The 16,656-nt window shown below is 36.7% G+C and overlaps 1 protein-coding gene across 1 annotated transcript; it reads left to right on the forward strand.

The window, feature by feature from the left end:
- Window positions 1–2,105: 2,105 nt before the first annotated feature.
- On the forward strand, window positions 2,106–13,978 carry AMBN (ameloblastin). The gene is given in 12 exon segments (XM_059065788.2): window positions 2,106–2,120; window positions 3,115–3,183; window positions 5,891–5,941; window positions 7,217–7,264; window positions 7,754–7,864; window positions 9,491–9,540; window positions 9,542–9,722; window positions 10,637–10,674; window positions 10,939–10,999; window positions 11,092–11,136; window positions 11,574–11,618; window positions 13,433–13,978. Coding segments are annotated over 12 exon segments (1,260 nt in total).
- The last annotated feature ends 2,678 nt before the right edge of the window (window positions 13,979–16,656 follow it).

Genomic DNA, 16,656 nt, shown 5'->3' on the forward strand with positions numbered 1-16,656 from the left:
TGTGTCTCACATAAAGTGGGAGATATGATTGGAAGGTGAATTAAAATGTTAATTTGACTGTCTAGTTACAGAGGGTGGATTTTACATTATAGCCTTAGGGATCCTTGAAAGGTTTTTGAGTGGGGCAGTGAAATGCTGAAACCAATATTTTAGGAAGATAAATTTGGTGTTGGTATGCATGAAACTGAATGAAAAAGAAACTAATGGGCAAACATCTCAAAGACAATAACCCCAGGACTGAGTATGAAGGATGTTTAAAAAAGGTAAAAGCAACATTACTTATGATGTATTGGGTATTTGGCTTAAGAGTAAGGCAGAACATGTGAGTGCTATCAAATTATGATCACGCTTATAAACCATAAAAGACACGTACACACACACACCCATTTCCCTGTTTAGCTGTCAACTAGGAAGCTTAATCCCATAGATTCAGCATCAACTTCCATGCAGAGGAAATGCCTTCCATCAGGTCCCTCCTCTACATCTTTGGAGCTCATGGACCTAACTACCAAAACTCCTCCTATAACACACGAACACACACAATGTCTTCATGTTCACATGTTTCATGTAGTTTCTCCTACACAAAGGACAATCAACCTATTTATTGAGCACTCACTGTATGGAGCTGTTGTATCTTGATCGTTTCACCAAATCTTCAAAACAAGCCTATGGTAGGTAATAAATGATTATTCTTATATTACAGAGGAAGAAAGTGGAGCTCAGAGAGATTAAGGGACTTGATCAAGCACCACAGCTGGAGTAAAGAGAGTGAAAGAGAGAAGAGAGACCAAAAATAATACTTTTCATTTCAATAACATTTTATTATTTACAAAACATATTCACAATATTTATTTCTTTGATCCCTAAAATAATTCTCTATCAATGGGAAATGGAGTTTTTCAGGGACAGCTTCTTAGATAACATTATTTGAAGCTGTTAGGCCTAACTTAGGTATGAAGAAATCTTTCTCCTAAAATACCAGCTTCCTCAATGTTCCCTGTAATTTGCAAGATCTCTGCTTCCCTAAGGAGTATACTTACTCATCCCTTCACAAGAAACTAATCTTAAATGCTTATCCCTACCACGTCTGAAATCATACCTTTGGAAAGAAAAAGAGGGTCAGAGAAATAACAAAAGCACCTGAAGTTCAATCCATATCTAAGACATTCTTATTTGTTCACAGAGAAAAACTCCATTCATGTTGATGTTGGCCTTTTAAGGGACATGAATATGACTTACTAACCTGGCTTGATACTAAATGCCTGAAAATGGTTCTGTCTAAAGAGTGAACTGAGAGTAGTTCCCATGGACTTGATTGGTTCATGGAGAATGTCCTGATTTATGTCCCCCTCCCCCCAAAGAATATGCATTAAAAGTTTACCTGAGGTGATTATTTCAGAGGGTCCAACTGAAATTTCTTGCAAAAGTTTGGCTATCTCTAGTCTATAATCTTCAGATACAAAAATATCTAGGAAATTCTGAGGAAAAAATCATAACATCTTCATTATCTATCTAATATTTTCATCCTCATCCTCTCTTCTAAGCCCAGAAAGTTATTTTAGTGTTTCCTTCTAGATTGTGTGTATGTTGGGAGAAGGGAGGAGAGTTACTTTTACCACAACAAACATGAAAGTGAAAATCCTGAGAATACTAGCACTGGGTCACTAACTTCACCTGAAGATAAAAACCTGCACAAAACAGATAAGGGTTTATTTTGCCCCTATTTTACATATATTTCCCCCAGCTCACCAAAACCATTGTCTTCAGAGTTTATATTCATTATTCCTTCAGTGTCTTCTCTGCAATCGAGTTCTCTGAATAAATATAGGGGTCGAGTTACAATTAAAAATAATGAGACTATACTGGGCCAATGTCCTTGCATGAAATAAAAGGCTGTGGGCTAATTGCAGGAGCAGATTGTTGTGTTCCCCCCCCCCCCATTTAGCTTTACTTTGATTGGTGGATTGGCACTTTAAGTAAAGGTTTCAGGTCTTCCCTGAATTAGGGATACAGAGTGAGTCCCAGGCACAGTCCAGAAAAAAATTTTCATCTTCTTTTCTTAGCACTATCTTGGTTGGCATCACCAGGCCCTGAGAGCACAGTGCATGCCAGCATTGAAGGTAAAATGTGATTTTATGATTTCCATGTGATTCCTGTAAGTTCTTTTTTCCTATCTCCAGGCAGCTTTTATAAAGAGGATTTATCTTCATTTGTCACCAGAAGCTGAATAATAGCTTATCGTGAACTATTATTAGCATGTTCCAGAGGAGACCTGCCTAATACCCTTTCAGCTAAGGAAATAAAAGACTTACCTATAGACTTTTTTTACTATTTGTGATTGTTAGTGACAGTACCTAATTTTGAAAAGTATTAGAAGTTGAGCAAATCTCTTGACTAGTCAGATTTCTGTTCATGTGACAGTAAAGTGCCTTCTGGACTTATAGAATAAACTAAAGAGATAATTCATTTTAGAAAGAGGAAAACTCAATTTTGAGACATATTTTCCACTAATATCAAAGGAAATTAAAATATTTAGTTAATTTTTATTTTTAAAAGATAATTATTGGCATGGTTTCCTGGCTAACCTAAACATAGAATGGTATACCCTTTATATTTGCACATAAAGGTTTGTTATGAAATGACTGTTGGTTGTATTACATTTAAAATGCATTTCAAAATTTATTCTGGAGGGAAACAAAGTAAAAAATCCCGTGAATCATACTTAATAGACCAACATTTCACATAGCAGAAGGGATTTTTTAATTCATTTAAAAATTTTAATTTAATGAAATTAATTTAATTAATTTTAATTCATTTTCATTTATGAAATGAAATTAAATATTCATGGAAGTGTTCCCACATGTTCATTTAGGTGGTAGCTCTGTAAAAAAAAAAAAAAATTACTTAGAAATTTTTTAACTGCGTGTCAATTCATTCCAAAAACTAATAAATAAAAATCAGTTGTTTGGCAACATTTATCTGTTTTTGTTTTGTTTTGTTTTGTTTTGAACCTAGTCGTTCTGGAAGAGCAAAGAGCTCATGGAAATATTGTCTTTTAGCCATTCTGAAATAAAAATTCATCCGATTTGATTCTCCAATCCAACTCTGTTTCAGATCCCACTTTTCAAAATGAAGGACATGATACTGATCCTGTGCCTCCTGAAAATGAGTTCTGCAGTGCCGGTAAGTCAGTCTTCTAGAGGGTACCCTAGTAGAGACATTGCCAGACACCAAACAACACTGAAGGAAGTGGCTGAGTGTCCATAATTGGACTCATTGGGATTAATCCAGTGGTATCTTCCTACTGAGTCAAAAGTCAGGTGCCCAGATGTCAGCCCTTATAATCCAAAAGCAGTAAGCCAAATATAAAATTTTCTTATTCAAAAAGATATTTTAAATATTCCAAAGACAACTTCTACATCTTATTCCATTCACTCAAAGTTAAAATATGTATGTGGTCTCCAACGTCACAGCACAAATTTATTATCAATTACCTGCTACATTATGAAATCGACATGGAAAGAGGAAATTTCTCCAAAAAGGTAAAGTACGTTTTCATCTTCACTTTTAAAAGAACAGCATTAGCCAAATTACTATGGTTACAAAACTGAGCTAAGTAATTCCACTTGAAGCTAGTAATTAACCAACAAATCTGCCTTATAGGGAGATACTGTGTGACTAAGCGCTGAAGTTTCTTAAATTAAAACACGTCATGCAATGGGCTACTTGTATGTTACAGTCCTGCACCTGGTACATTCTATCATATATTGAGATGATTTCATATGAATACAATCCTTTGAGCACTGAACTACTCCAGCCAATATCATGTGATTCTGTTTACACGAAGACATTATTCAGCTGCTTCATGCATTTGACAAATATTGACCGAGCACCTGCAGTGTATCTGACCGAGCACCAGCAATGTGCTGGCATTGGAGATGTGAAATTAAATGTGACGTGGTCTCTTGTCTTGAGGAGCTCATAGGTGGCCTTAAATGAACTTTAAATATTTAAGTTCCTTGAGACAAAGGAGTAGCCATTTGAGCTTCTTAAAGTTAAAACATTTTTAAAAGGGGGGATGAAAACTGACTACTAGGATGAAAACCTCCATTCTACAGATAAAAAGAGTTTCTTTTACATTACTCAACATGAATTTTAAATGAAAGAAAAATTAAAGCTGCCACCTTAGCTTACCTTTGTATGATACTGACATTGGGGTCACCTCAGCCATCCACCATCAGTCTAACACCTTAACACTCTTGGAACTTACAATGGTCCACACCTGTGTCAGTCAGGTCCACTCTGAGCAAGAGGACAATGGCTTAAGATTGCTAGCTGCCAAATCAGATATTCTTCTCCTTCTACTTCCTCCTGGGAAAGATCTCTTCTGTCTATCTACATTCATGTAAATATTGCTCATTAATTCATGACTTGGATCAAATAGAAGCAAAGTATACTTTGTCCTGTAGTTGAATTTATCCCAATTACCTTATTTTTGTACTGGCTAATAGGAGGAAAGAAGGCTCTACTCTCACATCCCCTCAAATTCCAAACAATTTTCTCACCACACACATACACATATCACTCTTTTTGTCTACAAAGGTAACCTCTCTTTCTCTACTTGGAGTATTTGCTACACATTTATAACTCCTTTCCTTCTATCCACTTGCAAAACTGAATTATTTGAAGAAATTTGCACCATGACCCAGAAGGTGGGATTTTACCTGTATAAAAATGTAGGATGTGGAGACAAATAACATATGCTCAGAAAAATATTACTGAACTTCCTCACAAAGGAAAAATAATCCCAATACATTTCGTGGAGACTCCAAAAATACCTGTGGTTTAAATGAAGGAAGTAAGGCATTAAAACCCCTTGACCCTAGATGTAAGAATATCCAAAGAACCAAAACCCCTCAAACTCCAATTTACTCTAATTGTCACTCTTCTCTTCCATTCTCTGGTTTTCTTCCCAACTTGTATTCATGCATATTAATAAGGATTGGCTTAGAAAGGAAAATATCTTACAGTTTAAAAACCCAGCTGTAAATATAGCTACATTTTTTAACAACTTTTAAATGAAGACAGTAAGTATAACAGTATTGGTACTAGAATACCTTTTATTTCAGAAAAAATGCCTTTGATATGATCCCAAAAATATAAACACAGATCAACAAGTTTATACATAATCTTTCACAATAAAAATAAAAACAAAAAAAGAAAAAATAATTTAAAAAATAATAATCTTTCACTAAAGATGATGGAGGATTTGTTGAAGCCCTTTGAATGGGAGGTAAGTTAGGTTTTACACATGGTTTTGCCGAATGCCGTGACCCCACACCACGTTCCACAAACCAGGTATGTAGATTTGTCAAACACACAAGAAAACTGAGTTTGAGTTTGTCCCCTTTGCTTTTCTATGTGATAATATTTAAGTTATAAGTTTTCTATTTTGTTTCTTTTATTTCTCACCTGTTTTCAATGTAACTTTCAAACTAAATCAAATTTTGCTTTTAAAGCAATATAGCATTAAGATGTAGATAAAGGGTAGATGATTCATGTGGGAGCAAAATTATTAAATATTAGGAATTCCCTGGCGGTCCAGTGGTTAGGATTCCATGCTTTCACTGCCAAGGGCCTGGCTTCAGTCCCTGATCAGGGAACTAGGATCCCACAAGCTGTGCGGTGCAGCCAAAAAAAAAAAAATATTTAATATTATGTTAATACTCCAAACAATTTAAGTTCTTCTTCATTCTACCCAAAAGCTCAAGTCATTTGGGTAATAAACAAATATTAGCTGGCCCTTATGTATAGGTGTGGCTTTCTATTTTCAGTGTGTAAGGAAGTTTCTCATCAAAGAAAATTCAAAATTATTCTTATTTCCATTTAGGTGTTTCCTCAGCAACCTGGGACACCAGGCATGGCTAGTTTGAGCCTTGAGGTATGTATTGTCAGAGTATTTACATATAATCTTCACATTGGTATGTTCTTGATTAGAGAAATACATGGGCATTTTCTCAGTTTTCCTGGCCAGAAGTCAGTGGCTGTCCTCCTGCACAGTTCTAGAGAAGTTTATGACATTTATTAGAGCCTCATTTTATAATTTTACTGCAATTTTAAATTTTCAGTTGTTTTGGTCTTTAGAACATCATCTGTGTGTGATCAAAGCAATACTAATATTTAATACATATTATATATACATTAATTGAAACACATTATTCTGAAGTCACAAATGGCTTATACTTAGTTCCTTCTCCGTATAGAATATGATAAAGTTCCCATGAGCAAAGTTTATCTTACAAAATGTAATTGTTTATGAGGACTGTAAATAACACTAACACTGTACTATAGTGCCTCCTGCATAGCCTCTGTCTGTCTTATTGCAGTTCTTATACCTAACATATACTGTCTAGAAAACCCCAGCAAAATAGAAATGTTTCAGATATCAGTAAAAAATATAAAGTTATGAATAGAAAAATACTTATGAGATTACAAATTTTTCACAAGGCCTTTCAAAATTTATTTATATCATGACAGTCTGAGGGCAATCGATACTTTGTGCTAGAAGCTTATTTCACAATGAAGCTAATTTCACTGAGGGTTTTTTTTCTTACTTTCTAGCTTAAACTCAACTCAAAGCACTCTAAACCTCTTCCCAGGAAAAATGAAATTGACTTTCTGTTGAATTGGCAGCATTCTTGACCATCTATCTAGATACTTACCATTTTCCCCAGTGTTTTTAATATTTATTATTTTGAGAAGTTTTACTTGGGAAGGAAGTAGTGTTGTTTTGTTTTAATTTGTTTTGTTTGTTTGTCTGTTTTTTCAAATTCCTCTTCGGGCTGGATTTATAAAAGGCAAAGTAAGTTAAATTGGGGGAAAAAGAGTCAATGAGACAATGTCCTCATGATTATATTGATATTTCAATTCAATGAGCTATTTTCCCATGTTTCAATATGACCTCCACTTAAATGATATTTTCTCTCTTTTAATTAATGATGAAAAGCAAGCTCACTATTTTAATAGCAATGATAACAACAATGGCAGAACCAGATTTAACATTTCTACTTTTTAGTGATGATTTGTGTCTCTTATTTTATTCAAATTGACCCACCCCAAACTTTGTGCTAATACTACCATATGTTGAAAATCAACTGTGTCATGCACAAAAGGAACATATGTGACAAACACTAACCCACTTTTTTTTTCTTGATAGACAATGAGACAGTTGGGAAGTTTGCAGGGATTAAACATGCTTTCTCAGGTAACCTTATTTTCAAATAATTCTTATTGCAAATATTCATGGTGTTGGTGGTAGTGATATTAGCAGCAGCACTGTAATTCATAAAATTTGTTTGTGAATAAACAATATCCTAAATACTGAAAAAGCAAATGAGTAATTGAGATAACCTAAAACAAAATAAGGACCTAGGACGGGATGGTAGGAGAAAATAAAAATAATGTTGAATTTTCTTTAGTAAAAAAAAATTTTTTTTGTATTATTAATTTTATTATACAGCCCAAAATATGAATGCTTAAAAAAGCAAAATCTCAAAGAAGTTTATGGGAATATGTCAGACTTGCTCAGAATAAAAAGCAAGTCTATTGGAAGACTTAACCTAGCCACATTAAATTAACCAATAACACTCTTATTTTTGCTATTTCTACACTTCTTGTGGATTTTTTAGAAAATGGAAACCAAGTTTAAGAAAACACTGAAATATAAGCATACTTTTTTTCTCCATGTCTTTAGTATTCAAGATTTGGCTTTGGGAAATCATTTAATTCTTTGTGGATGTATGGTCTCCTGCCACCACATTCCTCTTTCCCGTGGATGAGGCCAAGGGAATATGAAACTCAACAGGTAAGTTAATTGCATCAATGTGTCTGAAACTTCAAGCTTTAAAATATTCCCCTGCTTGCCTCCTCTAAGTTGTCATATAGTAACCACAGACAGGTAACAGTAATCAATAAAAAATTTTCCAAATAACAATAAATCAAAACCTATAACTGTTTTTAGTACTTAGGAAAATTTAAAATAAAATGGTCCAAATTTTCAACCCATTTGCATATCTACTTCAAATAGGAAGATATGACTTCCAAAATATAGAGACCTATGTTAAAGATATGAACAATAACAATAAATAAACTAGCCTGAAAATGAAAGCAGGCTATATCCTGGAAAATTCTGATTTTAGTCAAGATTCCTTAAATAATTAATAAAAGACACATTTAAAATGATGCCAAACATTCCTAGTTAAAACATCATAAACCCTAAGCAATTAATAAATACATCAATCTGCTAATCATTATTTATTAGATACCTAACAAATACATAAATCAAATGGTAGATTGGAAATGAAAGTGAGGCATTTAAGAATGACTCCAAAGCTTACAAAATTTCACATCTGATTAGGGGATAAGACAACATATTACAAGTTGCTAAGTTGTGAGGTATAAGTAATGAATGAGGTACAAGTAATGAAAGCCCAGGAGTTTAGAGATGGGCAATGGTTGAAGAGATGAAGCACAGCCAGATTGTTGTGAGACTTCTTTTTTGTTTGTTTTTTGTTTTGTTTTGTTTTGTTTTAACATCTTTATTGGAGTATAATTGCTTTACAATGGTGTATTAGTTTCTGCTTTATAACAAAGTGAATCAGCTATACAGATACATATATCCCCATATCCCCTCCCTCTTGCATATCCCTCCCATCCTCCCTATCCCACCCCTCTAGGTGGAGACTTCTAAGCCACTTTGAGGAGCTTGCAAACAATTTAAAAATAATAGGGAGCTGTTCACAACAGGTAATTTCAAAGAGGAGCAATAAAACATGGTTGTTTTAACAGGAACTTTTGATTCCAGATGGTTTTCCATAACAAGCAGCATTACTCACCAAGCCACATTTAGTGGGACAGTAAATTATGTCAATGGTGATTCTTTCTCCACTTGATTGTTTCCAAAATGAACTCATGATGTAAGAATTTGATTGGTATTTTATTTAATTACCCTTTCTCCTTTCATTAACTCAAAAAATATATTATCTAACCTGTGCCAGTCACTTATTAGGACCTATGTTAAGTCCTGGGGCTATAAAGATAAATAAGACATTATTCTCTGTCAGCTGACCAAGGAACAAAGCTTTATCACGAGTAATTGTAATCCAGTCAGAGAGTCTTAAAATAGAGATACATAGAGGCAGCTGTTCGAACCCAGAGGACAAAACGGCTCGGTCTACCCAGAAGTTCATATAGCTTTCCATCTTCATGTGCAGTGGTAATCCCAAAGGGAAATAGGGGAGGTAAACACCTACCAGACTGCCCTGAAAAACACTGACTTTAAGTGAATCAGTGCTTCCTATGGAACACATCTTCAAGACAAGTCTCCTAGACTCTCTTCCAAGTAGAAAGTTCCCCAAGCCCTTTTGCTTTGTCAGACACCACAGTTCAGTGAGCCATCGCTTCCTGACGCTCCTTTCAAATTTCTCTGCAGTATGAATATTCTTTGCCTGTGCATCCCCCACCTCTCCCATCGCAGCCATCCGCAGCCTCCACAGCCAGGACAGAAACCTTTCCTCCAGCCCGCCGTTGTAACCTCCGTCCAGAACACAATCCAGAAGGGAATACCTCAGCCTCCGATTTACCCGGGACATCCACCCTTGCAGCAATCAGAGGGGCCAATGATTCAACAGGTGGCACCATCAGAAAAGCCACCTAAGACCGAGGTAATTCCTTTCTCTGAAGTCAGATCTGGATCGTCCATTAACTTAGTGAAAGAAAACTGATTTGCAGAGCACATTTAAATAATCAGAGCTTTGGGCATAATGCACAAAAATACAAATATGTTTTCAAGCAATTGACATATCTGGGAGTAGATTATAAATATCCATTCCTGCCCTTTGCCATATGAGGTGGGGCATGGATTCTAAAAGATCCTGTTCCTGTAAAATTGGTTTCTTAGTTACAAAAGATGGAAGCTTTCAGAGGAAATAGGACAGCCCAGAGAAGTCCAGGCTTCTTATCATCAGGCTCTTTTTTCAATGTTGGAAGGACTGAGAAGAGTGATTGATCCCTCAGCATTGCAAATAGTATTTTTGCATTATTATTTCTCTATCTGGTAATAGAGAAGACAATCAAGCAAAAGTATCATGTAATAATATTGAGAAAAGAGCAATGGACAGAAAAGGAAGGTATCATGTAACTAGTATGCTGCAGGCATTTAACATCCCCACATATCATCCTGACTCCAATCCTATAAAGATAGATACTATCATCCTTTTTTAAAAAGACAGATTTTAAGAGGTTATAAAATTTTCCCAGTATTACACAAAAATTAAGTGGCACAGCCAGCATTCAAACCAATCTGGCATGCTCTGATCCCAAAATTCATTACTTTCTATTCTGCAAAACAAAGCAAACTCATGACAGACATGTCCCATCTCCCCTCTGTGCACTTGAGTCATGTCAGTAAAGGGCAACTGTAATCTCTTTGGTTGTACCCTCAGAGACGAAATGAAAGTAAAAACAAGGAAATTCATTTTAGATTGTTTTATCATAATCGTAAATAAGATAAGAACATTTTAAGTTCACTTCGTCTATTTTAATTGTTCAGTAATTTTAATATTTATCTGTAATGCAGTTGCCAGGAATGAATTTTGCTGATCCACAAGATCCATCGGTAAGTACAAATCTCAGTAAGATACTTTCTTGGGAAATACATCTCTATACTTCAAGAAAGGAGAGTAAAACATTTTAATTGCCCCATTTATCCATAAATATGAAATATAATGGGTTCCTTTGTTTGCTTAAGTATTAAATACTTGTTTATCGTAGTAATCCATCTGAAAATATGTTTCATATAACTCCTAGAAATGGCTGTAATGGGAGGTTTGCCTGTGTTATAGCAAATATGAATTGCTTATTCTCTTTCTACCACTTAAATATATTTCCAATAGCCCGTTTGATATCTCGGGGACCAATGCCACTAAATAAACCACCTCCAGTAAGTTTTTTTAATACCACTTCTTTGTGATTTACTTAAAAGTTTTTCTCTAGGGAAATGCATTTTGTGATGATTATTGTATTTATATTTAGCTTTATCCAGGAATATTTTACATGTCCTACGGAGCAAATCATTTGGTAAGTCTTTATCCTATAAAAAGTATCATTTTAATTAAATGTTATCTTAAGAGATAGTATTATAAAATCCAGGCCTCAAACAATAGATTCCATATTCTCTGAATGCTTAAGTTAGCAACTGAAATGGCAAGGAGGCACACTTCCTATTTGGGTAATTCTGGCCAGGCATACAAACACACACACACACACACACACACACACACACACACACACACACAGTGGCATTAAAGAAAAGGTAAATTTTCTATCTTAATTATCCAAATTGGCTACATTTATTTAATAATGACTCATCTCTCCACTTTACCCTGCCTCTGGACACAGCATTAATATTAAGGTTTAAGGAAAGACTAAATGACTTTTAACTTTGTCTTGAGTAGTTACAAAGATAATAGGAGTCAGCTGGCTCATAATATGATGCTATGTTTCTTTTTGAACATAATGCTCCTGCCAGACTTGGCATCATGAGCTCAGAAGAAATGGCTGTGAGTAATGTCTTCAAAGTCTTCTTAAAATAGTGGCCAAGGGAGAACAGTCACAGATGACTGGCTGTAAGAGGTGTTGGCCCTGAATGTAGCTGAATATACAGCATGGGACTCAAGTTGTTCCACTCCAAAACCAAAAGCTTGATTCTGAAGCAGCATGCAAAGATTTCATCACATTTCCCATATAGTCATTTCTGAGTGATGACCATTCTTGCACATAGGATTTTGCCCCATTTCTTGAATATGAGAACAGGAGAAACCTCTCTTGAAAAGCCACCATTATTGAACAGCAAACGCTTCAAACCAAAAAAGATACACATGGTTCATGAAGTTCCTGTTACTTCTCAGACCACTTAACCCCTCAAAACAACAAATTCAACAAAACTGCAAATCATTTAGACCTCAAAATTGAGAATTGAGAGATCAAAAAGAAAAAAAATTAACCAAGTTTAAAATTTGATTATTGTAAAATTCAAAGTACATTAACAATGTAAGTCAAGTGTATTCTTATTCTCTTATCATTATCTATGCATATTACAACTCTAAAATTTGAGATCAATAGACTCAAACAATTGGACTTTTTTTCCCTCAGAAATTTCTATGTTACATCTGTTAGAGCACAAAGCAAAACAAAACAAAACCGTACTGAATTAACAAATCATTATCAACTATGGATCCTATCGAGTTAATAAATACATGTAAACATGCTGTCACTGAAAGAAAACTTGAATCTCAACATTACTGAGTGCCTTCTGCGAGTGAGACACATAAAAAGATCCTATGGAGGCAAGATAAATAAGATAAGGTTCCTGATCTCAGGGAGTTCACAGTCTAGTCAGTGGAAAAAATAGATACAGGGGCAGAAAATGTGAAAATCATGTGATAAGGGTAGCAGCCCAGGGGTTCACGGTGCCATCCCTGGAGGAGATGATGGGAAAATCTGCGAGTGGAGAGCCAGGAGAAGATAAGAGGAAAAAGTACTGACTCTATATAACACCAATGAAACGGGTTGAAAATTCAAGCGTGTTAATTATTATTTTAGAATTTTAATTAATTTACATTTTGCCTCATTCTTAAAAGATTTTCCTGTAGCTTATGAAAAACACAATAAATATAACCAAAAAATTGAAGATAGAATTTAAGATGAGGAAATGAGAATACAGATATGCAAGTTACAAAGCCCTGCACACTTGCTGTAAGAAGCCCAAGATTTGGTCCTGAAATTTTTCACAACAAAGGAAAAAAGGACACATGGTCAGTTCTAGAATTTTAACTGTCCACAGGAAGAAAATATTTCTGTTTCTCCAGAGGGAGGGAGGGAGGGAAGAAGGAAGGAAGGAGAGAAGGAAGGAAGGAAAAAATTTTAAAGCAAAAGAAAAAAATATCACATGGGGCTTCATTCATTTTGAGGGATACTGAGAAATGATACTGACAGTGTCCTCCAAAACTCTGCTCAACAAACTCAGGAATGCATCAGATTTTGTGTCTTATGATGGTATTGCCCTTTTCAACGCTTATTGTTTTCTTAAAATAAAATTCAAACTACCTTCTGCCTGTAGACTTGTTTCTGCCCTACTTCCCTGCTTCTTTCCCTCTTACCCTTGGGCAGGCATTCAAAGGGTCTTCATCTCCCTTTCAAAGAAGTGAGCGTCCCCACCCAGAAAAGTACAAAAGCCAATTTAGTGAGAAATGTGCTTACACAAAGCTGTCAGCCAATTCTCTGTTCCCTATCAGTTTTTTATGGTTCCTCAGTGAATCTGACTGGTATAATGGCATCGTATAGTTAATAATATGTGATAAATGGTTTTTTCCAGGGAGGAAGAGGAGCCCCCATGGCCTATGGAGCCATGTTCCCAGGATTTGGAGGCATGAGGCCCGGCCTTGGAGGGATGCCCCCCAATCCAGCTATGGGTGGGGACTTTACTCTGGAATTTGACTCCCCAGTCGCTGGAACCAAAGGCCCAGAGAAGGGAGAAGGAGGTGCACAAGAACCCCCTGTGCTGGAGGCCAACCCAGCCGACCCGGAAAACCCAGCTCTCCTTTCAGAGCTAGCACCTGGTGCCCTCGGAGGGCTTCTTGCTAATCCTAAAGGCAATATCCCCAACCTAGCAAGAGGCCCTGCAGGGCAGAGCAGGGGACCCCTCAGGGTCACCCCAGCAGCCGCAGACCCACTGATGACCCCTGGATTAGCTGATGTTTATGAAACCTACATTGCTGATGAGACCACAACTCTGGGTCTCCAGGAAGAAACCACCATGGATTCCACAGTGACCCCTAACAGTCAGCACATATCGATGCCAGGAAACAAGGCCCAGCAGCCCCAGATTAGGCATGATGCATGGCATTTCCAAGAGCCCTGAGAGCCTTGAGATATTGGCTACTTTCTGTATGCACAAGCTCCCCAGCTTTGTCCCAATAGTCTATCTTTTTGCAAAAACACTTATTACCCTCTGCAGCAAAGGCATTAAAAGTGTTAAGCACATACTAATAAATATAAGTGGCTAGAAATAGTGTAGGTCCCCTTCTTGCTTTCATTCTCTTATTGAAATAAAATGTGTCACCTGTCTCTGTGATTTAGAAATACTATTAATAACATCAGAGCAAGTCTAAGGGTCTCTGCATTTGAAAATCACCTTTTCTTAGCTGTCTTGACATTACAGAATTTCTCTTACTAGCATGACACTGTTATATCCAGGAAATGTGACACTGCTTTGGAAATTTTTCTCTAAGCAAAGACACATATTCTTAGAATTATAAATTATTTCATTTAAATGTTATTAAATGGGGATTGGTGGACAATCCCTGACTGGTATTACTGGGTTTGGTATACTGGATTTAAAATTCTCATTTGTAAAGTATTTTATTTAATCCAGTAAAAGCATCTAGCCTATTTTAAATAAAAAAATTTTCTCACTGAAACTATCAGAAATTATACGCTTATTATTTACATATATTTAAACGATTAAGAAAAGCATACTCATCCCCTGTATTTGCTACTCTTTAACCCGTTGTATTCAACTAATTTTTCTTTCCTGGAAAGTTTATTGAGTATCTACCAATGTCCTAGGCACTGTGCTAGGGAACAGCGACACAGCCCCTTCCCTCAGAGCTTTCAATAGGGATGATTGATAAGCAGACAAGCAACATCAGTAATAACAAAAACAGCCACTCTAGGCCAAGCCCGAGTACTTTATACGTATTATCTGACAACAACACTGCAAACTAGATACTCCCAAACCTGCAAACACGTGAAAGTGCTATAACAAGGCCAAGTACAGGGTATTCTGGAACCACAGAGGAGATTGGGGGCATCTCCAGCCTAAGGTTAGGAGCATGGGAGAGGATGGGAGGGATCACACAGGTTTTCTCAGAACAGTATCAAAAGCATCTGTAGAATGAGGCCTCCAAGAGGAAGAAACACAAGAAGAGTTATGTGGGCACCATGTAAGAATTAGCTCATTTCTGTGAAATATAATGTGGGAAAAGGATAACTAGAAAATGATCATTACTTGTCACCAAAGCTAGGTATGTATCAGTCAGGGCTATTTGCCTAAATTAAGAGGTTCCAAGGCCAGATCTGAAAATTAGCCTCATCCCTATAAAGAAGCCTCCTCCCCCATTCTCTCCACTTCCTCCCAAGTTGCCCAGCCCAGGTCTTAGGCTCCGTGGAGCTCAGATGCCCCTCCATGCCCTGTGGAGATTTTGGAGATGCAGTCAAGGAAAAGAGCCCTGAGATGCCTCCTGACCTGAGATACTTCAGGAGCCTTAACAGGACCATGCAGCCACCTCCTATTTTCTCTCTCTCTCCAGGCAGAGCTCTGTCCACCCCACTCCATGGGCTGGAGCAGAAGGAGGATGCAGGAGATTCAAATTCAGTTTTTGTCCCAGAGTGGCTCTGGCAAAGGTGCAAGGGTAACAGAATGACTGCCATGGTAGCCAGCAGATGCCCACTGAGACCTACCTTAGCACTCCAGACAGTCTCCTAAAAAGCAATACGGGGACTTCGCTGGCAGTCCAGTAATTAGGACTTCGCCTTTCAATGCAGGGAGTGCAGGTTTGATCCCTGGTCGAGGAGCTAAGACCCCACATACCTCAGGGCCAAAAAAACAAAACCTAAAACAGAAGCAGTATTGTAACAAATTCAATAAAGACTTTAAAAATGGTCCACATCAAAAAAAAAAAAAAAGCAGTATGGTAAAAGACATATAGAGAGATATGGGTTCGAACCTTGACATTACATCTAATCATCTATGAGTCTTTGGAAGGAAGACTTAATCTCTCTGCTCCTGTGTTTTCATTTCCATAAAAGCCAACTCACCTCACAAGGTTGTTGTGAGAACTAAATGAGATAAAGTACACAGATAAAATTGCTAAATCATAGTAGTTTCCTTCTTTTCCTACTGATCATTTTCATAAGGAGAACCAAGCAAATCAGTAGCAGTAACAGTGGAGAAATGGAATTTTCCCATTATCTGATGAAATTGTGCTTTTCCATTCACACTTCCACGCACTACCCTTTTCTTCCTTCTTTGTAATTCAGAGCATACATTTATGAGCTCACATACGCTGGTTTATCTGATGAATGTTGTCCTATAAAGGGCTCAAAGTTGGTCTCTGCTATTGGCAGGCTGGGCATTTAATTGTGTTAATAGTTAGATCAACTTTGACAAGGTGGGATACCAAGTTGTTGATACCCTGCCACCATAGCCACTTCAAACACCAGTCCATGAGAAAACACCGAGGTAGCCAGGGAAAGAGGCTAAATGTCACCCACAGGAGGAGCCATCTTAATTATTTAGAATTTCTTCTACTATGGCTTCCCTCTACCAGAAATTTACATGAGAAATGAATATCTTCCTACTGTATCCCATCCTGAAGCCTCTATTTAAATAGCCTGCCTTCTAGACTGCCTTATTAGTAATTTTCCAATCTTGTTCTTTCCAAGTCCTTGAACAGCTGACCAATCTGGTGTTGCCCCTGAGTTTGTATAGATCTATATCTCAGGCCATTTGTCTTTCCACACAAAATAGACAAACTA

This window comes from Kogia breviceps, chromosome 6 (assembly GCF_026419965.1).
Source record: "Kogia breviceps isolate mKogBre1 chromosome 6, mKogBre1 haplotype 1, whole genome shotgun sequence".
In the NCBI taxonomy this organism is placed as follows: domain Eukaryota; kingdom Metazoa; phylum Chordata; class Mammalia; order Artiodactyla; family Physeteridae; genus Kogia; species Kogia breviceps.